This window comes from Gekko japonicus, unplaced genomic scaffold (genome assembly GCF_001447785.1).
Source record: "Gekko japonicus isolate JY-2015 unplaced genomic scaffold, Gekko_japonicus_V1.1 scaffold33, whole genome shotgun sequence".
Lineage (NCBI taxonomy): Eukaryota > Metazoa > Chordata > Lepidosauria > Squamata > Gekkonidae > Gekko > Gekko japonicus.
In genome coordinates, this window is record NW_015174272.1 from 1,408,838 (window position 1) to 1,432,408 (window position 23,571).

Genomic DNA, 23,571 nt, shown 5'->3' on the forward strand with positions numbered 1-23,571 from the left:
CATTAACATATTAGGCCACACCCCATACCTTCCCTTGGCTTGCTTGGGCACCCCGCAGCTGGACAGGCCAGGGAAGGCACAGGTAGGCATTTAGATGCCTCCCTGATCCTTCCAGGGCCCCCTGGCCCGCCCGCCTTGGAGTCGCCAGGGGTGTCGTTCTCCAGGTCTTCCCTCTGTAGCCACGCACAACGACATTTTGACTGTAGTGGGCGTGGCCAACTATGAAGTCAGCCATAAGAACATAAGAGACGCCAATGTTGGATCAGGCCAAAGGCCCATCTAGTCCAACACTCTGTCACACAGTGGCCAAAAATACCAGGTGCCACCAGGAGGTCCACCAGTGGGGCCAGGACATTAGAAGCCCTCCCACTGTTGCCCCCCCCAAGCACCAAGAAGACAGAGCATCACTTGCCCCAGAGCCCCTATCTATACCTTGTGGCTAATAACCACTGAAGGACCTCTGCTCCATATGCTCCATTCCTGTACGTTTTTGCCCCAAAATAGCCCATATACAACTATGATATGTAATTCCATTTCATCGTCTGACGAAGTGTGCATGCACACAAAAGCTCACACCTTGAATAAAACTTTGTTGGTCTTAAAGGTGCCACTGAACTCTTAACTTTGTTCTATCACTTCAGACCAACACGGCTGCCCACCTTGATCTATTTGGTTTCTGTTTTGCTTTTATGGGGAGGGGGAAAATTTGGGGATGCCTTTTCCCTCAGCGTTGGCATGCTCAACCAGGTTTTATTTCGGAGTCCTCCAGATGAAGCCTTGGCCCAGTCACAGTTCTCTCAGAGCTGTCTCAGCCCCACAGACCTCACAAGGTGCCTGTTGTGGGGAGAGGAAGGGAAGAGCAATTGTAAGCCACTTTGAGACTCCTCAGTGTAGAGAAAAGCGATGTATAAAAACCAACTCTGCTGCTGCCTTCCGAGGTTAGACTTGTGCTGTAAAGTACTGAAGCTCAGATTTAATATCCTTACAGTTGGCATTCCAGAGCTGTGTTCAGATGGCTGCTTCCCCCAGCAACTGTGAGCGGCGAGGCCTTGAGCAAGGTGCAAATGGTACAGGGTTTGGCACTGTAGGGTTGCCAACCTCCAGGTAGCATCTGGAAATCTCCAGTTATTGCAATTGATCTCCGGATGACCAAGATCAGTTCCCCTGAAGAAAATGGCTGCTTTAGAGGGTGAACTCTATGGCCTTATACCCTGCGGAGGTCCCTCCGCTCCTCATGCTGCAGCCTCTCCAGGCTCCACCCACAAAATCTCCAGGTACTTCCCAACCCAGACCTGGCAACCCTATTAGCACTACAGGCGCCGCTGACCTGTCTGTGCCACCAGGTGGATCCTACTGGGTTGGGTTATGGCTTGCAAGTGATGCACTTAGGAAATACTTGGAAGTCCAAATGTACAGGGTTTAAATTCCTGGTGAAAGCTGCCTTTGTAGCTGTGAATCATTTCCCTTTTTGAGAGAATAGCTGACTGAATTCCATCTCCAGATCCTTGGGGAGTTGCATCTGATCCTCCTAATACCTGTAATCAGGATGTATCCTAACCCACCAATTAGGAACCTGTTATGTCACTGGAGTTTTCACCGTCTCCTCAGGGCTCAGCTGATTCCTATACCAGCCGTCCATCGTTGGACTCTGACGTGTCGTTAGAGGAGGAGCGTGAGGGGGTGAAGCGCGAAGTGGAGAGCCAAGCCCAGCAGCAACTTGAGAAGGCCAAGGTATGGATGAGAAGAACGCTGTCTTGGTGTTGGCTGGGCAGATGGAGGGTTCTACTGCGTGAGGCGGAGTTGGGCCTGTGAAGGAGCACTAACTGTTGCTGAGTGGGTCTGATGATTTTTAACCAAGGGGAGATTTTTTAAAAGGATTGTATGGAGAAGAAGCAAAGAGTATTCATGTAGGCGGCATATAAGTTGATTGCCCTGACCTGGATGACCCACGCTAGCCCGATCTCATCAGATCTTGAGAGCTCAGTAGGGTCAGCCCTGGTGAATACTTCAATGGGAGACCACCAAGGAAGTCCAGGGGTGCTGCATGGAGGCAGGCAGTGGCAAACCACCTGTTCTTAGGGTTGCCATTCTCCAGGCGGGGCCTGGAATTGCAACTGGTCTCCTGGAATTGCAACTGGTCTCCAGACGACAGAGGTCAGTTCTCCCGGGGGGAACGGCTGCTTTGGAGGGTGGACTCTGTGGCATTGTATCCTGCTGAGCTCCCTCCCCTAACCCTGGCAGCCTTCTCAGGCTCCACCCACAAAATCTCTAGGTATTTTACAACCTGGAGGAGGCAGCCCTATTTGTTCATCTCTTGACTTGAAACCCTTCTGAGGTTATCATAAATCGGCCGTGTAAGCCACTCTGACTTGATGGTGCTTTCCGTCACCCTGAATTGATCATCCTGCATTCCAAAAAGTGAATAAGTTGTAGGTTACTTTTGTTCAACAGCTCCCACCTCTGTGTTTGATCATGTGTTCCACAGATGAGACGTCTTTACTACCAAGAAGGGATAACAACTTCCCTTATTTTGCTTCACTGTTTGTGGAGGGGTCTGTTTGCTTTTCAGCTTTGGGGTGGTACCATGTTGGTCACCCTTTCTTGAAACCACAAAAATTGGGGGATGGGGGCAGTTTTGTCTCATCACTGATTGGCTCCTTTCTCTATACAAGTCACTGGAATTGTGTTAATTACTGGAAGAAGAGAGAAAGACTGTAACTGAGAGAACCATTGACATAGAAGAGGGTGCTCTGGCAACTTCTGTGCATGCTCTGAAGCCGAAGCCAAAGGCCCCTAGTCTTTCTATGAATCCAGGAACCAGTTACATTTCTTCTAATAACATCTAACGGTTTCTTCTATCAACACTGGAGAGCCAGTTTGGTGTAGTGGTTAAGAGCAGCGGACTCTAATCTGGAGAACCGGGTTTGATTCCCCACTTTTCTACATGAAGGCTGCTGGGTGACCCTGGGCCAGTCCCAGTTCCCTCAGAGCTCTCTCAGCCCCGCCTCTCCCACAGAGTGTCCATTGTGGGGAGAGGAAGGGAAGGTGATTGTAAGCCACTCTGAGACTCCAAGTGAAGGGTGAGGTATAAATCCAGTCTCTTCTTCTTCATCATCTGCTTGTGGTCTCATCCCACTGAGTACAGTTATAAAAGTCTCAGCAGGTTCTTCTCAGCCAAAGCTCCAACCCTGTGGGGTGGTCTCCTGTTGAACATTAGGCACTTACCTGCCTTGCCAGGTTCCAGGAGGGCATGTAAGGTGGGATTATTTAAGAGGGCTTTTGGTGAATGGGTGGACACATAGTCTGATAGACAGTTCTTATTTTATGTATGTGTTTAGATGTTTATACTCCCTTTTCCCCTAATGGGGACCCAAAGCTATTGACCACACCATCCTCCTCTCCTTCTTGTTATCCTTGCAACAACAGCCCTATGAGGTAGGATAGGCTGAGAATGTCTGGCCCAAGCTCATCCAGCAAGCTTCCATGGCAGAGTGAGGATTCGAACCTGGGTCTCCCAGATCCTAGTCCAGCACTCTAAAGACTACACCATGCTGGGTCTCTTTTTGTTAGCTGCTTATTGTAACATTGTTTTATTATTCATGTTTTTGTCACATTGTGTGAGCTGTGTCGCCTCTCTTTTGGGGGAGGTGGGGAAAGGCAGGGTATAGAACTTTTTATAAATAAAAAACAGAGTGAGGGTTCATATTGTCACGGCCAGCATCAGGATTCTGCCGACCCCAGAATAAGAAATCATCAATAGTTCCCTTTAACTCCTGAGGGGCAGACAGGGTGTGGGAGCCTCCCAGAATCCTTTGCTCAGATGACTCATTCAAGCAGGCTATGCCTCCTGGCTAAATGACACATTAACCCAGCAGTTAATATTAAAAAATTGGCATCTCTTTCTTCAGCTGAGTGCCATGGCAAGCCTACTTCAGTCCAATGGGACAGCAGAGACAGTACTACCTTTCTTCAAAAGTTGTGGGGGGCTCTGCTGTGCTCTGGGCTCCAGCAACTGCCACTCTCTGGAGCCACCCATGATGTTTATGATTGAGCTTTCACATTTGTACTTGGGATGAAATGGGCAAAAGCCAGCAGTTTACCTAGTACTGACAGCTATCTCTGTTTTCTCTCCTTCCCACCCCGTCCCAAGCACAAGCCAGTCGCATTTGCCGTTCGTACCAATGTCAGCTACTGTGGCGCACTGGATGAGGAGTGTCCCATGCAGGGATCTGCCATCAACTTTGAAGCCAAAGATTTCTTGCACATCAAAGAGGTGGGACATGGATAAACCACTAGGAAAAAGTATGGAAAGTTTCAAGCAGCAATATGCATGTCCGGCACTACTATTTCCAGGATAGAGTGCCACTGGTGGGGGGGTGTCTATGTTTCTTTTCTGCGATGGGGGGAAATAATGTGTTCTAAGTCTGGAATTCAATTCCCACAGATCCTTGGCAAAGCCCAAGGCTAGGTGTCTTTCAACAGTGTGTTCAGAGTCTTATATTCAGTTTGAGTTTTGATGACCTGGTTATAATACACTCAGGCCTCAATGCACAGTTGAGGTGAAAGAGACTGGCAATTGATCTTTAGTCTTATGGATGCTTGAACAATATTTCCTTATGCTTAGGATTTAGCTGTGTAATGCTACCAATTTTAACAAGGCATAACCAAAAACAAATGAACCGAACCCACAGTTAGACAGGCAGCAATACTTGTCATTCCCTCTTTGGACAGAGGGCACAGGAAGTTCCCTTCAGGACACCAGCTCTTCTGATCTCCATCCAGATGCAGAGCAGCTGTGGTTCAGGGGCAGATCATCTGTTTTGCGTGCAGAAGGAGGTCCTCGGTCCCCAGCATCTCCAGTTAAAACAGTCAGGTAGCGGGTGATGTGAAAGCAGGGCAAATTGAACTGGAGGGACGAAAAGCCCTTGACACCTCCCTCACCGTGCCCCCCCCCCCCGGGGGAAGTCTTACTTGGCCAGGTGGTGGTCTCAGCAGACCTGGCCTGGTGGTGGTCACGACACAACTAACCGAAGCTGAGCCCAGCAGCTGCTACTGTGCAACGTGTCTGGCCGGTGGTGGCCACCAGATAGCTTGCCCAGGCTGAGCCCACGTGGCTTGCCCTTTCTGGAATTTCTCCCTCTTTGGTCTTGGCCTTGTGCATGATTACACAGAATTAAGACACGGTGAGTGCAATAGGCTTATTCTGAAGTAAGCCTGCATGTAGTGACAAGACCAATTTCATTTTAGCTGAATCTCAGCATGCACCTACCTCTTCAGCCTGCTGTGTAGGGTTGCCAACCTCCAGGATTATACCTGATCTCCAGATGGCAAAGATCAGTTCCTCTGGAGAAGATGGCTGCTTCGGAGGGTGGATTCTATGGCATTATACTCCGCGGAGGTCCCTCCCCTCCCCAGGAATTCCCCAACCCAGAATTGACAGCCATACTGCTGTAATCAGGCAGGGGGTGTCTGGCTGTGTCCCCTTCCCCCCCCCTCCACACACTTACTGACTCTTGAAACATTTGGAGTGGCTACTGTGGAGAGGAGGAGGAAGGCTTTTGCTTCTAGGAAGGCCTTCGGCTTCTAGCCTGCTCAGTGACATTCTCAGGCAAGGGGGTGGGGGATCCTTCCTCTCTCTGGGCTGTGAGCCTTCGCACCCTTCCCAAGGAGTCCCGTTCAAGGAAGGGGTCGAGCTGCCTTTCCACTCCTGGGAAAGAGGAAGAGAAGAAGAAGAGACTGGGTTTAAACCCTGCCCTTCACTACCTGAAGGAATCTCAGAACAGTTTACAATCTCCTTTCCCTTCCTCTCCCCACAACAGACACCCTGTGAGGTAGGTGGGGCTGAGAGAGCTCTCTCGAGAACTGCCCTTGGGAGAACAGCTCTGAAAGAACTTATGATTGAGCCAAGGTCACACCAGATTAGAGTCCATGCTCCCAGATTAGAGTCCATGCTCTTGACCAAACTGGCTGATGGAGCCCTCATCTACACACGGGGTGGGGGGGGCAATCAAGCAGCCCCACCAGTCCTGGGAAGGCCCCTTCCTCTTTGTAGAGAAAAGCCACCATGGGAGCCTGCAGGGCAGAAGTACAGCTCTGCTCTTTCTCCTAGTCGATCCTTTCCCCTCTTTCTGAGGAAACTGGAACTTTTCCTAGTCCCCCCCCCATTGCCCTAGAAACCAAGCTGCTTCTTTCACCAGCTCACTCCCTGCTGCTGTTTCTTCATGAGCCTTCAGGCTTCTGGTCCAAGAGCTGCTGCCAGTCAAGCGTAGACCATACTGACCTTGGTTGACTGTGGTGATCTGACTCTGTGTAAGGCAGCATCATGAGTTTGCTTTTCCTCTTCTTTTTAGACGTCTCAGGGGATGTACTTCCTTCTCTTCTTCATCTTTCTTCTGGTCTCTCCACGGTGTCTTCTCTCCCTCCAGCTGTTCCAAACCAACTGTTGCCGTTTCCCAACATTTCTGTGCTTCACTCGCCCTGCATTCTAGAATGTCATAGGAATGTCATAGGAACAGAGCTGCTGGGGCAGGGGGGGAGTGACTGGGAGTGTAGGATTCTGGGCAAGGGGCTGCAGGGAGTTGTAGGTCCCGGTCACACGGGAGGTTTTGCCCCGCAAGAGGGACGGATCGGGGGCACATCAAACGGGCACGATCACACAGCAACATCTGGGAAGCGGAGCGCACCCATCCCCGATCCATCCTTTCCGGGGGGAAACGCGCATTAAAAAAAAACCTAGAAAAGAGTACCACCTACCTGAAGCTCCGCAGCAAGGGCGGCCGTGGGATCGCCGGCACACTCATTTTTCGCAGCATTCGAGGCTCCCAGCCAAACTGCGCATGTGCGCACATGCGCAGCCGGCTGCCTCACTCTTTGTCCCATGGCTCCCCCCCCAGCATCTGATCGTGCCGGGGAGCAACTGCGCGGCAGCTCAGGGGATCTGTCTGATCCCGCAGCCGCGCGTCTATTTCGCTGCAGCTCAGAAAAGCCGCGTTTTGGCCGTGCTTCTCCCCCCCACCCCCGTGTGACCGGGGCTGTAGAAGCAAAGCTGCTCTCGGATCAAGCATTTTGTATGTGCTCTTCTGAATGTGAAAAGTGGGGGAAAGTGAAAAGGGGAATTAGGGTCCTTTGGTAGCTCTTGGAAACCCTGAACAGGAGTAGGAATTACGCAGGAATAGTGTGGGATAGAGCAAGAAGGTGTAATGACTGTAAACCAGGAGTTTTGCAGTGTGTATATGTGTTACTGGCCCTGAATGTTTGGGACAAAGTGGGCTCTACATCAATCAAAGAAAATGAAATATCCATCCCAATCTAGATTACTCGGCAGAGAGAGACTGCTTTGCAAGGGTGGGCTGTTGAGCTGCTCTGCCCCACAGTTACGTGCATAAAGGCTAGCGGGGGATCCAGTCTCTGACCATCTCCTGTGTTGTCTCTTCAGAAGTACAACAATGAATGGTGGATCGGGCGGCTAGTAAAGGAGGGGGGAGACATCGCCTTCATCCCCAGCCCACAGCGGCTGGAGGCTATTCGGCTGAAACAGGAACAGAAGGCCAGGTGAGTGAGGACAGTGGTGGGAGAAGGAACATTACTTTAGGGAGGGGGGTGGTGGTTATAAAATGAGGGATGAAACTGGGTTGCCACCCCCTCATCTAAAGAGTTTCCTTAGCCAGCTCATTCCACTGTAGAAATAAATGTGCATATGTTTAATTGGCATGTTCCAGTGACATTGATACAAATTTTAAGGTTGGCATCTACAAAAATTAATGGTTGGAAAGCCAGCATTTGTCTTAGGCGACCCCTGCACAAGCAAGCCCTTGGTCCAGATCCACATGTGCCCCTCACAGCTCTTTCAAGCCCTTCTCCTGCTGCTGGTACAGTCAGAGGCTTGCTGGATCAGAACCCAAGTCCATCTAGTCTAGCATCTTGTTTCCCACAATGAACATCCAGTTGCCCCCAAAGGTCCACAAGCGGGATTGCAGGAGCCAAAGCTGCCCTTGTCGTTGGGTCCTGGCCACTGGTATTCCAGAGGTTGTTAGCCTCTGAATAGGGAGCAGTGTTCCGTGCGCCTTGGTGTTTAGTCATGCCGGCCACATGACCACGGAAACGTCTTCGGATAGCGCTGGCTCTTCGGCTTTGAAACGGAGATGAGCACCGCAACCATAGAGTCGGATTCAACTGGCTTTCGAGCAAGGGAACCTTTACCTTTAGGGAGACTCCATTTTAGCCATTGTGGCTAATAGCTGTTGATGGACCTTTCCTGCATTTATTTATTTATTTATTATCAGATTTATACCCCGCCCTCCCCGCAAAGCGGGCTCAGGGCGGCATGAATCTGCCTGTTTCCTTTTGAAGGCATCTAAGTGAGCGGCCATCATTGCATGCCTTGGTGAGTAAGTTCTAACAAGTTGGCATTGCACCTATGAAGAAGAGAAATAGACTTCTAAGTGCACTGCACCAGAATTCTGATGTGTGGAAAATAGAAAATTAGTTTTGGAAGGGCTTGCACTGGGCTTCTGCCTTGGCTGATGGGCTTAATTACAGACATGATTACGCACTTTACACTGCATGTGTGATTTCGATGTTGATCTTTAGTGAGGTTGAAGTCAATTCCCAGTTCCTTATTCAAGAAGCCTAGAAAAGGAAGTGAGTTTACACACCTGTATGTTCTCAGTTACCTTGTTTTGTAACTTTACTGGAAGCGGAGAGAGGATGCTTTTTGTAAATGGCTGCTGAACTTTCCAAGCTTTGCTTTTTTTACCAGGAACAAACACACATCCAAGCCCTGAGTACTTTTATCTCTCTTTCTCCCCCCCACTTCCTTCTAAATTTCTCTCTTTTCTTCTACCCAAGTAGGCAATCTGGCAATCCTGCCATCAGCAACCGGCGATCCCCTCCCCCATCTCTAGGTAAGGGCATAAATAGGACTCTGTGCATGTTGCAATTCCTTGAGAGTAAAAATGTGGGTGCAGGATCAGTTTCTAGAAAATCCGAGCTTTTATTATTTGGGGGGGTTTGGAAAAAGGAGCAAGTTTCTAGTCCTTATGATAGCCATGATGGTGCTTTAAAATAAATAAAGAAAAAGTGCCTGTTGGGTTCTTAGCATGCTTCCAGGTGAAAGGGGTCTGAAATTGTTGTTGTGAATGCTAATTTTTAGGACTGAATGAGTAACTTCCTACTCACCTAGCCAACTCTGAACTGCAAAAGTTTAGTGCTATAATGAATTTGCCCACCTAGTACTGATAGTTGGAAAGGAAGCTAATTAACTAGCCCCAATGGAGAGAACATAAGGAGAGCCCTGCTGGATCAGTATAGTGATCCATCTAGTCCAGCGTCCTGTCTCACCCAGTGGCCAGCCAGTTCCTCTGGAGATCCAACAACAGGGCATAGAGGCTGAAGTCTTCCTCTGATGTTGCCTCCTGGCACTGGGGTTCAGAGGCTGACTGCCTCTGAACATGGAGGTTCCATTTAGTCACCATAGCTAGTAGCCACTGATCTGCCATGAATCTGTCTAATCCCCTTTGAAAGCTGCCTATGCTTGTGGCCATCACCACATCCACAAGAATTTCACATTTTAATTCTTGTGTAAAGACGTATTTCTTTTTGCCCATCCTGAATCTACTGCCCATCTGCTTCTTTGAATGCCCTTGGGTTCTAGTATTTGGGGAGAGGGAGAAAAAAGTTCTCTGTCAACTCTTTGTACATACCCCTTAGAGAGAGGTAAGGAGCTATTTGCTAGATGCATTCTGGTAGATGGCAGATTGTGCAAAAGGCCCCTGATAGATGGTAGGTGATGCTGGATACACACTGGGTGAATGAGGCTAGAGAAGAGTCTGAAATCAGAATCCAGCCCTGAGAATCCAATCCACTGCAGTTCTAAGGGAGCAAAGAATTATATACTCCAGAGCCTTACACTTCCCTGCTGCTTGTTGATTCTTTACGGTTGACAACTCCATGTTTTCTTTCTCTTGCCAAAAGCCAAACAGAAGCAAAAACAGGTAAGAACTTTCTTTTGGGTGCTGTCTTGTTCCAGCCCATCTCCCAAAGGGAAAAGCAGGGTGACCCGCGCTGTCAAACAAAGCTGGAGCAAAGCTTCTGAGGGAGAGAGGCAGCTGCCTTGGCTGGGAATGACTGGTCAGCAGGACTTAAAGTTGGGGGGTGACAGAAACATGCAGCGTGGGTGGGGGCATCCTTCGCCTTATAAGGAGCTGGCATCCTGCTGTCATGGTGTAGGATGATAGCAAGTTGCAACTGTAACCAACATTATAATACTACAATAAAGAAGCAGCATACCTTGCGAACACCTCTGTAACTGTCATTGTATATAGACAATTATGTGGAAATTGTATACACAATTCTTAAACACATCACAGTTCTTACGTACACCACCACACCATGTCGAAGGACATGGTTACAACTGTAAAACCTGAAAGGTACAAGCAGCTACACAATGTGAATATAAGCTGTAAAAGGCAGACAGACAGTCTAAGATGAATCTTCAAATGCTGCCAATAACGATAATAGTCCTTAAATTCACAGTCTCTGCAATGATGGCCTTGAGAGTCACAATCTCTCTTTACAGTCTCCCGACAGAATTCCCAGGTAAATATCTCAATTTCCATACTTCATCAGATGAGACTGTGATGTTAAACAGCCTGTTATCTGGAGCAAATGTAATTAATTGAACACCATTCCAAAATCCGACGAGGGGCCCAGCTGGTTCATAAGAGATGCCAATGTTGGATCAGGCCAAAGGCCCATCCAGTCCAACACTCAGTATCACACAGTGGCCAGAAGTACCAGTGCCATCAGGAGGTCCACCAGTGGGGCCAGGACATTAGAAGCCCTCCCACTGTTGACCCCCCCCTCCAAGCACCAAGATGACAGAGCATCACTTGCCCCAGAGCCCCTATCTATACCTTGTGGCTAAAAGCCACTGATGGACCTCTGTTCCATATGCTTATCTAATTCCCTTTTGAAGCCGTCCATGCTTGTAGCCGCCACCACTTCCTGTGGCAGTGAATTCCAAGTGTTAATCACTCTTTGGGTGAAAAAGTACTTCCTTTTATCCATTCTAACCCGACCGCTCAGCAATTTCATGGAGTGCTTCAAACTCGCCTGGGATGGTAGAGCTTCTTATAGCTTATATTCATGTTGTGGAGCTGTTTGTACCATTCAAGTTTACAATTGTAATCAGGCCCTTTGACATAGTGCAGTGTATGTAAGAACTGTGATGGGTTTAAGAATTATGTATACAATTTTCATGTAATTGTCTATATACACTGAAAGTTACAGATGTTTTCGCAACGTATGTTATTTCTCTATTGTAGTATTATATTGTTGGTTACAGTTACTTTCTCATCCATTCAGTTTACTTAACACAGTAGTATTATTTGTTTTTGTATCCTGATACACTGTGTCCCCGTGTCTTGTTAACCTAATGGTGTATGATTGTGGCAAAAACAAGCGATGGAAGGGGTTCTGAAGGACTGAGGGCTATGTTTATTGGGTCTGAATTATGTTTGTTTGTGGCGGCGGCAGAGAATTAGCGCAGACCTTGTGACTGCCAGATCCTTGGCTTCTGCTGTCTGGGCTACAAAGTGAGGGAGCAGCCATTTTTTGACGCTCTCCCTTTTCTAGACAGAGCACATTCCCCCTTATGACGTCGTGCCCTCCATGAGACCAGTGGTGCTGGTGGGACCCTCACTGAAAGGATATGAGGTATGGGGGATCCAGGAAGGGAAGGAACTGAACCCACTACTGACCCCCAGCTCCATTTGTGGCAGCAGCTCTTCTGACCAACCTCCCCCATTCCTTTGGGTTTGATTGCAGGTGACCGACATGATGCAGAAGGCTCTCTTTGATTTCCTCAAGCACAGATTTGATGGCAGGTAAGGCTCTCTGCTCAACCCTGACTGTTCCCTGGAAGGCCAGATAATGAAACTGAAGCTCAAATACTTTGGCCACCAAATGAGAAGGGAGCACTCACTGGAGAAGACCCTGATGCTGGGAAAGATTGAAGGTCAAAGAAGATGGGGACGGCAAAGGATGAGATGGTTAGACAGTGTCATAGATGCAACGGACATGAAGTTGAGCAAACTTCAGAGGACGGCGGAAGACAGGAGGGCCTGGCGTGATCTTGTCCATGGGGTCGCAAAGAGTCGGACTCGACTGTGCGACTGAACAACAACAACAAAGGCTCTCTACCTCTGAAGGGTGCCTTTCCCATTCCCACATTCTTTCTGACTTGTTTACTGCCCGTCGGTCTCTTTCAGGATCTCAATTACACGTGTCACGGCTGACCTCTCCCTGGCCAAGCGCTCCGTGCTCAACAACCCGGGCAAGCGGGCCATCATCGAGCGTTCTACCGCGCGCTCCACCATTGGTGAGTCCCAACAGGGCTTGAAACGGTGACGGGAGCTGGCAGGCAAGCAGGTTGACGTGGGAGTCATGCCATTTCCACACACACACACCCATCCAGCATCACAGGTTGTGTGAATTTAGCAGCTGTTGTTGAATTCCCGAAGACAGGTGTCTTGGGCTTGAGGTTGCCCCCTTTTAGTCTGGTGAATTATTGACAAGCCAGGATGTTAGTGGGCAAATCAATCAGATGTCCACAAGTTTGCCACATTCAAGTCTTATAGCCTTTTCTGTGTGTGGATAGTCCTTGATGTGTCTGACAGCCAGACGGTGAAATGGGGTCATCCACAGAGAAGGGAGAGGTTCCTTCATGCTCAGGTTGGGGGGCAACTCTCTAGCTTTGCCAAAAATATTAGTTTGAGTACTCCTTTCCCTGGCTCAAAAAGTACCGAGCACATTAAGTGCAGTTGAGTGCAGTTGAGGAGTGAAGGGAAAAAGACAGGGGTGGAAAGCAAGAGGGGGGAGGCGAATCTTCCTGTTGAGCTGCTAACAGTATCTGAGGGAGATTAGGGTCAAAAGATGGCCGCTAGTAGGCACCCATACCCTGACCCTAATTCCCCTCCCCACTCTGTTCCAGGATGTAACATTTTTAAGAGCTATGATCACTTTGAAGCTAAAAGGGACCTGATGGAAGGATCAGACCATTGAAGGAGAAGGGTGCCCTCGAAGCTTAACTGATTGCGCCCCCCCCCCAAGGATTCCTTAATGTATGAAGGGAGCAGAGCCCCTAACAGCCTTATGGTGGGGTACATCCAAGGAGCTTTCCTCTGGCTTAAGGTGCCTTCCTCCAACTTAAGTGGCTGTTCCTCCAGTGGAAGAACCACTTAAGCAGGAGGAAGTCTCCTTAGGCTGGAGGAAGGCTTCAGACTTTACTCAACAGGACAGGGGTAGGATCCACCCCAGTATCCTGGAAGAGGGAATGAAGTCAGGGTCTGGGATGCATGGCCAACCCCAGTTCCTACCCAGAATGCTTTGATACCAGATAGGGAGGGGGAGGTAAAAATATTCCCTGACCTCGCCTGCTGTTTTGCTCAGGTTAGGGGCTCATTGATCAGCTTCCTTCCCAGTCATCAGTGCTGGAACAGGGCAATCGTGTTATATTGGTAGACTTCTGCAGTTCAGGGCTAGCCACGTGATCCGGAAGCTGTTTGTTCACTCTCAAAGGTTAGCACTATTCCCTCCTGTGCACCAAAGGGCATAGGGGGAATTTCTGGTTATCTGCGGTGCACTCACCCCACAAGTTCTTGCAGGCCCCGGCTTCTCTAACGCAATAACATTATTTTATTTCTCCAGTTAAATACAGACTTGAAAAACTGGTCCCTAATGCGTAGTGCTCACTCTCGCTTCTTATTAACTGACCTAGCGATTTCAGTTTTTAAAACGGTTATGTCATATACAATAATGCCTCTATGCATAATATTTTTACAAATCCATTTACGCCCATTAGAATTTTGAACACAGTATTTGCGGTTGGATTTCCCTTCCCACTGAGGCTCACTTTTTAACACGTTTTTGTAACTGGAGGTAGCACTGGAATTTGTTCAGACTCACTATTCTACCTCCCCGGAAAATATGGATAAATATAATTTTGCTAATTTTGAACAGCCAAAGTATCCAATCAGGGGACTTGCGTGGCATGGCTCCTGTTGGGCTGTACCCTTTCAGAGTGGGAATATTTTAATGCCCCCTCCCATGCTCACCAAAAAATACCCCTCTCTGCACAGAGGAATGTCATGTGGGTCACCCTGTGAGGAGCACATTGATCGGAATAGGAAATCTTTGGTCACCTTGCATTGACATTTCATAGTCGAACTGGATCACTTGCTTTGTCAGTCTCCTTGAAAGCACCTATCATCTCAAGTTTCCTCGCCTCCTGCAGTGACCAACAAATAAGATTTATTTATATACCTTTTATATGTCCTGGGGGGGGGTTGCAGTGTTTTCAGAAGTACCTCCCCCACATACAATGAAGCCGCTGTCTGTCCATCTCAGTTTTATCTCCCCCCCCCCCGGCCACTTCCTCCAAGGAGATCAGGGTGGCACATACAGTTCTCTCCTTCTACACTTTATCCTTCCGCCAGGGCTTCAAGTAGGTTAGGCTGAGTGCCTGAGTGCCCAAGGTCCACCCTGTGGCTTGTGGCTCAGTGAAGATTTGAGTCCCTTTGGCCATGCATAGTTCAGCAACTCTGTAAGGTCGGTGGCTTATTATATTATTATCCTGGTATTATCAATACGGGAGATGAGGTTGAGAGATTGTGGGTTGTCAGAGACCACCTAGTGAGCTGATGGCAGAGGTGAGGTTTCAGCCAAATTCAGCCAAGGTCTACTTGGTTTGTAGCTCAGCCTATACTAGCTCAGAAGGAAAGGTTGTATGCAAATACTTGATATTGACAAAAATGACTTGTCTCCAGTTCAGGGTTGCAACAGACGGGTTTTTGCAGAGTGGAGAGCAGTTTGAACGAGGACTCACTGCTCATAGTACGTTTGTAACCTCCTCTCACTTTTCAGTAGATACAGACACATGCAAAACCTGTCTGACCAGAGATGCCAGGAGCCTGTGTAGATGCCGTGGGAAGCAAAACGGGCTCCAATCAGTGTTCACTTTTCTTAGAAGCTGTTGTTTGTCTGCTGACAGCCTTGAAATCCCAGCCAACCGTTCTCCTCCTACTCTTGCTCTCTAAACATTCCCTTTGGTCCCCCATCCGATTGTTCCCAGTCTCTTTTGCATCCTTCCAAACTCTCCCTCTCTCGTGTCCTCCTTTGCCCAAATCTCTCTTCTGAGATGCTAAGAAATTCCGGTTTCTTCATGCAACTGATTTGCTCACCACCTCACCTCCGGTCTGCAGTCAAGCCCACCATTTGAATAGTGGTGAGAAGCAATGAGTGGGTGAGAAAGTGGGAAGGGAGAGTGCAGGTCTGCGGCTTTGAAGGTGATGGGGGCAGAGAGAGCGCTGCTTCTTTTTCTCTTTGGCACAGCAGAAGGGGCATCCCACTCACATCCCTTCTGTTTCCTTCCCAGCTGAAGTCCAGAGTGAGATAGAGCGGATTTTTGAACTGGCCAAGTCACTGCAGTTGGTTGTGTTAGATGCCGACACCATCAACCACCCAGCACAGCTGGCCAAAACCTCGCTGGCCCCTATAATTGTCTACGTCAAGGTCTCCTCCCCAAAGGTGAGCTGGGGAAGAGACGGCCTACCTAGGGGCAGTTTTCCTCTCATGACATTTGAATCATGATTAGGTTTGAACAAGTGGGGACCCGCGATACTCGCGAAGGGGAATCCCTCTCCCTGTCTTAATTACACCATCGCTGATGCATCCTCAGGGTCACCACAGCTTTTGTCCCCCCCCCCCATCAGCAACAACTTTGATAGGCCCAGCCCAGCTCCAGGCTTCAGCCTGCTGCAACTTCTCCCCCCGCATTGCCACTGCTGATGCTGGAGCTGCTGGGACTCCCTTCCCACCCATTACCACAACCCTCACCAGGCCCTCTCAGTCTCTCAGCCTCCACTACCCAGGCCTGCTGTCGTAGCCAGGGCCACCAAGACACCCCCCCCCTCGCCAGCAACCCCAGCACAGCTATCCCAGCTTTTCCCTGCCGCAGCTTCTCTTCCCCATCTCCTCTCCCCCGTCACAGCTTTTAGCCTCTGCTGCTGGGCTGGTGTGGCTTCTCTCCCCCCATCACTGCAGCAGCTGCTGCTGTTGGGCCCACTGTGGCTCCCCCCCCCCCATTGGGGCTGCTGCTCTCACCTCTGAGCCTGGCTTCTTCTTCCACCCATCAGCACCGCTGCTGCTGGGTCTGGCACAGCTCACTGCCACCATTGCCAGGCTTGCATTAGATCCTGGCTGCCATCACTGCCACTGAGGAGGAGGTAGGTAGTTGCATTGTCTGCACATGCGCAGACAACACATTTTTATTTGGGGAGGGGGATTTAAACCCACCAATGTATTATTTAAAAGATTTCAGAGTTTTCTGCAGACCTAGGGGGTCCCCCAAGTTTGCAGAAAAGTCTAGTGTCAGTGTGAGCCCGATATGCAGATTTACATATCTGCAGATGGGAGCCATGTCGACTCTTCTTCTTAAATCTATAGATGCCTGTGCCCCTATTGTATGCTGTACTGCCCTCTAGTGGTGGGCCGGGGTATTAGTTCCTTCCAGTACAGAGTCAGGGTGATGCCAGCCGCTTGATCAGAAGAGATGTTCTACTAATGCTAATGTGCAGTTTGCAGGCTCTTGCTGCGTTACGTCGACTCAGGGCTCTGTGGGTAAGGGAAAGGATATTTAACTCTTCAATCTCCACTATCTCCACTTAGAAATCTCTACGTTATTGCATCCTCTTCAGATTCTGTACTCTGTGAGGAAGTAATTCAATAAATACATTTGTTTTGCTATTCAAAACTGGGCTCCCTGCTTTGATGTTAGCATTTTAAAGGGGGGGGAGGAATGGTGGTGTTAACAAACATGTATTGTCTTTTTTAAAATGCTAATAAAAGAACAGGGGAACCGATTCCTTGCCCTGCATAGCCCACTCCCAGGGCCAATAGAGGTGGCATAGGCCTGCAATTTTTATCTTATGAAAGTGTGATCTTTGCCTCATCTGGCTGAGTCCTGAAGTTGATCTCTGCTTAGATTTTCACCTGTTTGCTGAAAGAACAGGGGAAACAAGTATTTACTATGGGGAATGGCATGATATTAAAAATATTTTTTTAATTAAAAAAAATATCCCCCGAAGCGCAAAGTTTGGTTCCTTGAAGGGTTGCCAGGCTGCAACCCAGTGACCCGTTACTATTGAATCAGAGCTTTATCTCCTTCCTCTGCTTTCTGCTACGATGTGCAGGGCTCCAGACATGTCACTCCACAGGCAGGACATGTGAAGTGAAAGGGGGTGGTGGAATGGAGAGGGTTGATGTAAAGGTTTGTGACCTGGTGCTTGTCATTCCACTGAGAGGTCCCTCCTAACCCACCCAGCCTCCTGGTCTTCAGGGGAGAGAGTTGTGGCACGGGGCTCTCCAGTGTTCCCTCTAAGCTGACTTAGTGTGAGCTAGCTCACAGCTTTTTAGCCTCTGGCTTACACTTTTGTCTTTGCTCAGAAAGGATGGTTCTAGAGCAGACTAATTTATACAGTAGCCAAATTGCTCGCTCACAACTTTAATGCCAGTTAACTCACAAAGTAGAATTTTTGCTCACAAGTCTCCACAGCTTAGAGGGAGTATTGCTCCCCAGCCCCCGCCCTCTACAGCAAGAAACACAGACATAAGCCACTCACCTCCAGCTTTGGCTCCCAGTAGTTTCTGCCTTCCTTGTGGCTCCCAGGAGTTTCCACCCTTCTGTAGAGGAAGCCAGTGCTGCCCTGGAGCGAAGTGAGACTGTGGCTTCAGAGTGGGGCAGACGGGGAGGGTGGATAACGGAGAGGAGCTTCCTGGTTTGCTGTCCACTCTAAGCTAGCTCTAGATAGTCTGCTGGGTCCCTTCTGACTCTGCGTATATCTCCCCCCTTCCCCCCCCAATGGAAGGTGCTGCAGCGCCTGATCAAGTCCAGAGGGAAATCACAAGTGAAACACCTCAGTGTCCAGATGATGGCTGCCGACAAGCTTGTGCAGTGCCCTCCGGTGAGTTTTGAAAGGGGACCCATCCCTCCCTCCCTCCCTCCCACTCCACCCCTGCACCAGTGAGCCTCCCCTCCCCCAAGGGACTCGAGCCCTTCTCTTTCCAGCCCACCGTGCCGGCCTCTGGTGGACTTCACACCACCACCCTCCGTTGGGCTTCTCTCTGTCCAGCACCCTTCTTCCTCACACCGCTTTCAGTGTTTAAATAGCGGCAACCTCTGGCAGGTACCACGAACTCCCATCGGTGGCTACGTCTTCCTTCAGTGAAACGGATATGAAGTATTATTTGGGGGGGGGGGCAAAGGTGCTTGCCAACCTACTTCTGGCTAGGATGTGTTTTTTAAAAATTCTGGTGAGCTCCTTCACCATTCTCTCAGGCCCGGAGAAGAACAGAGTTGTCTCCCAGAGCTTGCACTGAATGTGGAAAAGGTCAGACTTCAAAAGCATTGGAAACCAGCCCTGAGGACTCAGCACGAGCCGCTTCTCTCTCCTCCTGCTCCCTTTGGAGCAATCCCCACAGTCCTGCTGGGCTTTGGAAGTGCCCTGGAGTGCCCCTGGAGCTCAGGGTGAGGCCGCCAGCCGGAGCCTCCTCTGCCCTGCCCTCAGGGGCCGGCTGCCAAGGGCAGCTGAAATGGGCAGACCCCTCTGGTCATCCTGCTTCGTAATAAAAAGTACCATTCGACCATGTGCAGAGTGCTTTTCCCCCTCTTCCCTGAGCAATAGCAGCCTGTCCTTAGACACTTGGAGCGAAGGAGCAGGGCTTCCTTCCAGGACAGACTGGCGGGGTTTGAGCCTCTGAAGGACTGGCCCCCTGTGCCTCTTTTAAAAATATGCACTTCCTTTGCCTCACATTACAGTCTGAAAAATAATTGGGAACCTTTACGTTTTATAACTTATGGTGTCTTTTTTTGTAGCACGGGTAAACTTCACGACACACCACTTTGGTGGTCTCTACACCACTTTGGTGTGGTGTAGTGCAGTGGTTAAGAGTGGCAGATGCTAATCCGGAGAACTGGGTTTGATTGCCCACCCCCACTCCTCCACATGCAGCCAGCTGGGTGACCTTGGGTCATTCGCAGTTCTCTTAGCGCTTTCTCAGCCCCACCTACCTCACAGGGTGTCTGTTGTGGGGAGAAGAAGGGAAGGAGATTGTAAACTGCTCTGAGACTCCTTTGGGTCGTGAAGGGCGGGGTATAAATCCAATCACCTCCTCCTCCCTCCTTCTTCTTCCCTAACATGATGACCCCCTATGCCTCAAGTTGTGGGGTGTCCACTATTTGACCTCTGTTGGTGTTGCTGTTCTGAGGACCTGTTCTCTATTTTTCATCCTGTGCTTTGTTCCCTTCCTGCCTCCAGGAACTCTTTGATGTGATCCTGGATGAAAACCAGTTGGAAGATGCCTGTGAACACCTGGCTGAGTACCTGGAGGTGTACTGGCGAGCAACCCACCACCCTTTGCACACTCTTGGCAGCCAGAACCTCCTGACACCTTCTACTGCCATTCCAGGCCTACAGGTACAACCTCCCCCCCCCCAAAAAAAAACCCCCAACAACAACCCTTAAAGAATGTCTTGTTGGGTCAGAGTACAGGTCTGTCCTGTCCGTCAGTGACCAACCAGATATTTCTGGGAAGCTCACAAGCAGGGCCAGAAGGTAACAGACCTCCTTGGGACATCTGGACTTGGGTGTCTGCTGCCCATGAAATCTCATTGGTCTACACACAGCCTTTTTGCCTGTTCAGCCTCTTGGCGAGTTATCCAGTGTGTTGTGCTTCCCATCGTAAACATCTGCAAAGATCTGGGTATAGCCTGATGAGCTGACAGGGGTGAAAAGAGTGGAGCCAGGAGGCCCTCCGTTCAAATCTCACCTCCACCCCAAACTCATTAAATGACCTTCGGCAAGCCATCCTCTCTCCGCCCCCTTCCCCCACTCATCTGCAATATGTGGGGCATAAAGCTGCCCTGGCTTACAGGGCAGTTATAATAGGTGATGCACCGAACTCTGAAAGTGTTCAGTTCTGTTGTTACACAAGTCTAGCTCGCCACCTAGTGGTGCATAACACTAAACAGCTAGAACTGCTGGCTGCCAGACAATCTTAGGATCTCCTGGCTACTCTGCACACACTGCCATACGATAATTATTAGTTTATTAGGGTGCTATGTTGCGTGGAGCTTTCTGTGACCAGTTCTGTGTTTTGTGCCTCTTCTCGATGGTCAGAGCCAGGCCCCACAGGGCGAGCGTGGTAATGAGCCCTCCCCGGTGGAGCATGACAGCTTGATGCAGTCAGATGAAGCCAGTGATGCCTCCCGCAAGACTTGGACAGTGTCATCACAGCGAAGCTCCCGGCACTTGGAGGACGAGTATTCGGATGCCTACACTGACCTGTACCAGCCACATCGCAATCACAACAGTGGCCTCCACAGCACCAATGGCCATGACTCACAAGACCGCCTTCTGGAGCGCGACTCTGAGCACAACCACAACGAGAGGAACTGGCAGCGCAACCGGCCCTGGGCCAAGGACAGCTACTGAGACCCCACTGGGCCAGCCACCTCCCCCCACTCCTGGGCCCAGGCAGCCATCGACGTGGGACCAGGCTGCCTCCTCTCGGACTGAGCTGATTGGTCCCTCTCGCCTGGTATCAAGCCTTTCTGTCTTTCCCCACCTAGCCGAGCCCCCCCCCCCAGTATACAGGTTCTGCCCCAATATATACAGGTGCTATCTATGGAACCCCAGACACAACCACAGCTGCCTGATTCCTATACACAGGTTGGGTGGATCTGCTCACCCACCTATGCTTTGGGTTACGAGGGCCATGATAACGTCCTTGCAGGGTAAATTACATTGGCGGCTTCACATCCCAATTCCATTTACTGGGAGGCAGGAGCTGCATACAGTACCCCACGAGACAGGCAGTGTGTGTGTCTGTGCGTGAGAGAAAAGGGCCCCAGGAGTTTGGGTTCTCTTTTCTAACGCCAGGAAGAGCAGGGTTGTCTATTAGACTGAGGTGTATTGGCGTCAGTCTGTAGTTTGCTCCAGGCTGGTTGGATGCAGGTTTTTTGGACACACAAGTATTGCCCCCACATCTGCATTCATGGTTGCAGCACAGCATGGTACACTTAGGGCTCCAGAGTATCCGCCCTGGACTCTGCTGCGAACTTTAAGTCCATTCAGAGGAATAACTGAGTCAATGTGTGGGGATTTTGTGATAATGGGGAATATCTGCACAAGTGCATTACAGGAAAAAGACGTGGAATAGTGGCTTGTCACCTTCTGGAATGCCTATTGAGGTGGTAAAATTGTCCCTGCTCTGTACCACTGCAGGCAGGAGCGAACACATTCTTAAATACTTCCCCGTGGGGGGGGGGGTGTTCCCTGCACTTAGAAAGCTAGCACATCAGGGAGAAGCCTAGGCTACAGCTGAACTCTTCTCCCTGATGTCTAGTTTGTGGATGCAGAGAACGTAAAGGGTTTTAAAAATGGGAAGAACATTCTGCCATAGCATCAACTCACATCACATGTAGCCTGGAGTATTATTTAAACGGTTTCTACCCTGTACTTAGCAGAATCTGGCCAAGGGGCTAGTACAGTCCAGGAATATTCTGCAGTCCTCACTGCAGGCTTTGGTGTGCACATCCAAGTAGTCACCACTGTGCTCCTTATCTGGGGCATATCAGAGCATTCACTCTAGTCACCACGGTAAGAGAGTTCCCCATGGGGGCTCCTGCCACCTTAAGATAGCCTTCTGACATGGGTGTGTGTGTGTGTTTGTGTATGTGTGGAATATCTTGATGCTGCTACATCTGTCGTCTTACATCTCTCCTGTGAATGCAGACCTAGAGACAATGCGACAGTGTGCAAAGAGTGGCCCAAAGTCCCTCTTTGACTGCTGTCTCCACTTTGGCTTCCATGAAGAGGAAGTGTCTTACTAATTCTCAGGAAGCGGAGGGGCAAACTACACATGTCAGAAATGACCGATTCTTTTAAACGAGATTTGGGGAAAGCAGCCACAACCCTTTCCAAGCCATTCCTCTGCACTCAAAACCCCTCACAAACTGCTTTTCCCCAGGGGGATTCCAGACCTATGGAAGAAAGGGGGCTATTTTGAGCAGAAAATGCCCACTGGCACAGGACAAAGCATTCCTTCTGCATTTGCTGCTCTGTCTGGAAAAACTGTAGCCCTCTGGAGCCGTTTTTTTGTATAAGTTAAAAAAGTTGAAAGGGGTCAAATGTCGTTTGTCCCGAGAGAGTGAAAAGCTTGTGATGGGCACAGGAGCTCTCATGGCCACAAAGTGAGGGCTGGATCCCGGTCCCTTCCTTCCTCTCTGCGCAGTGCACAGCCGCTTCTCCTCGACTTGTGAGGCGGAACCACCAAGCTTGTAAAGCCACAATGCCAGAAGTTCTATTTTTTATTCTCACCCCTACCTACAAACTTCTTTGCTAATTGCATGAGGCCTCGATCTTCCGTTTCCGGCCCATTTTAGAGGGGGAAGTGCCACGTACGACAGCCTGACAGGGATGCCCCCCCCCCCGTGTTTGGACTCTGTCTTGAGGGAAAAGGTGCAGGATTAGAGCCCCCCCTCCCCCCATTTCCTGCTTTGTCTCATGCACAAGCCCCAAGCCCTGAATGCAATCCCCAGTTGTTCCCCCCTGCCCCCCCCCACCAGCACCTTGAACACTTCACTGGGCAGTGGCTAAGACCCCCCATTGTCCCTCAAAGCACGTACGCCTATCAGAAATCAGCCTGTAAATACTGCACACCACCACCACCATTGTTTGACACTCTCTGTCATACGCTTTGGCCTGCCCAGAGCCAAGGGAAAGGGCTCTTCCCCTCCCTGGCTCAGGCAGTTTCAGGGGCAGGCAGAGGAAACCCCGGGGGGGGGGGGTTTGTCCCCCTGCTGTCGCTGGTAAGTTGGCAGCAGCACCGGCTTTGTTACTGTTCTTTTGTAGAGAGCACTTATTTCCCTGACAACTTGTAAGCAGTTTGAAACAACAAGCGTTTGCCGTTTATAGAATGTGGATTTTGCCTGCTTTTCTTTGCGATTCAGGATGCTGGAGGGTTTGGCTTGGGAGGGAAGTGGGATTCAGCAAGGCAGAGGGTGGGAATTAGGGCAGTCTGTCTCCCATGGTCCGTACACAGTGCCACTCTAAAGAAGACGTGGGGCCCTGGGCAAAATTCAGAGAGGAGCCCCAGAACCCCTGGGGGAGTAAGCGGTGACACCCCCCCCCCCACTACCCAGCTCATGGGTGCCCAATAAGCTGGGGGAGACCCACTGGCCCCCTTGCTACTGCTCCATGGTAGTGAGTGGCTGGCATTGCTGCTGGTGCTGTGAACCTATTGCCATCCTTGCCTAGGGCAGAAGGCCAGGGCAGTTCGGGGGGCTGGGGCAGCTGCCTTGCTTGCCCTCTGGCTAAGATCACCCATGACTGTCCTAAGTAGCCTACTGTTCGATTTTCTGATAGAAACTTGTGTTTATTTGCATTCCTTTCTCCCCAGTGGAGACCAATAGAACTCTTCTGGCACACAGCTCTTGAGCCGCATGTGAGTGGC

At 50.0% G+C, this 23,571-nt stretch overlaps 1 protein-coding gene across 1 annotated transcript; it reads left to right on the forward strand.

Moving 5' to 3' along the window:
* The first annotated feature begins 1,578 nt into the window (after positions 1–1,578).
* CACNB3 (calcium channel, voltage-dependent, beta 3 subunit) lies at positions 1,579–20,673 on the forward strand. Its single transcript, XM_015423646.1, has 12 exons — positions 1,579–1,731; positions 4,151–4,273; positions 7,436–7,551; positions 8,851–8,903; positions 9,973–9,992; positions 11,635–11,715; positions 11,827–11,885; positions 12,270–12,379; positions 15,434–15,585; positions 17,925–18,020; positions 19,374–19,532; positions 20,235–20,673. Exons 1-12 carry the CDS (start codon positions 1,579–1,581, stop codon positions 20,547–20,549), a joined length of 1,437 nt encoding a protein of 478 aa, XP_015279132.1. The 3' UTR covers positions 20,550–20,673.
* The last annotated feature ends 2,898 nt before the right edge of the window (positions 20,674–23,571 follow it).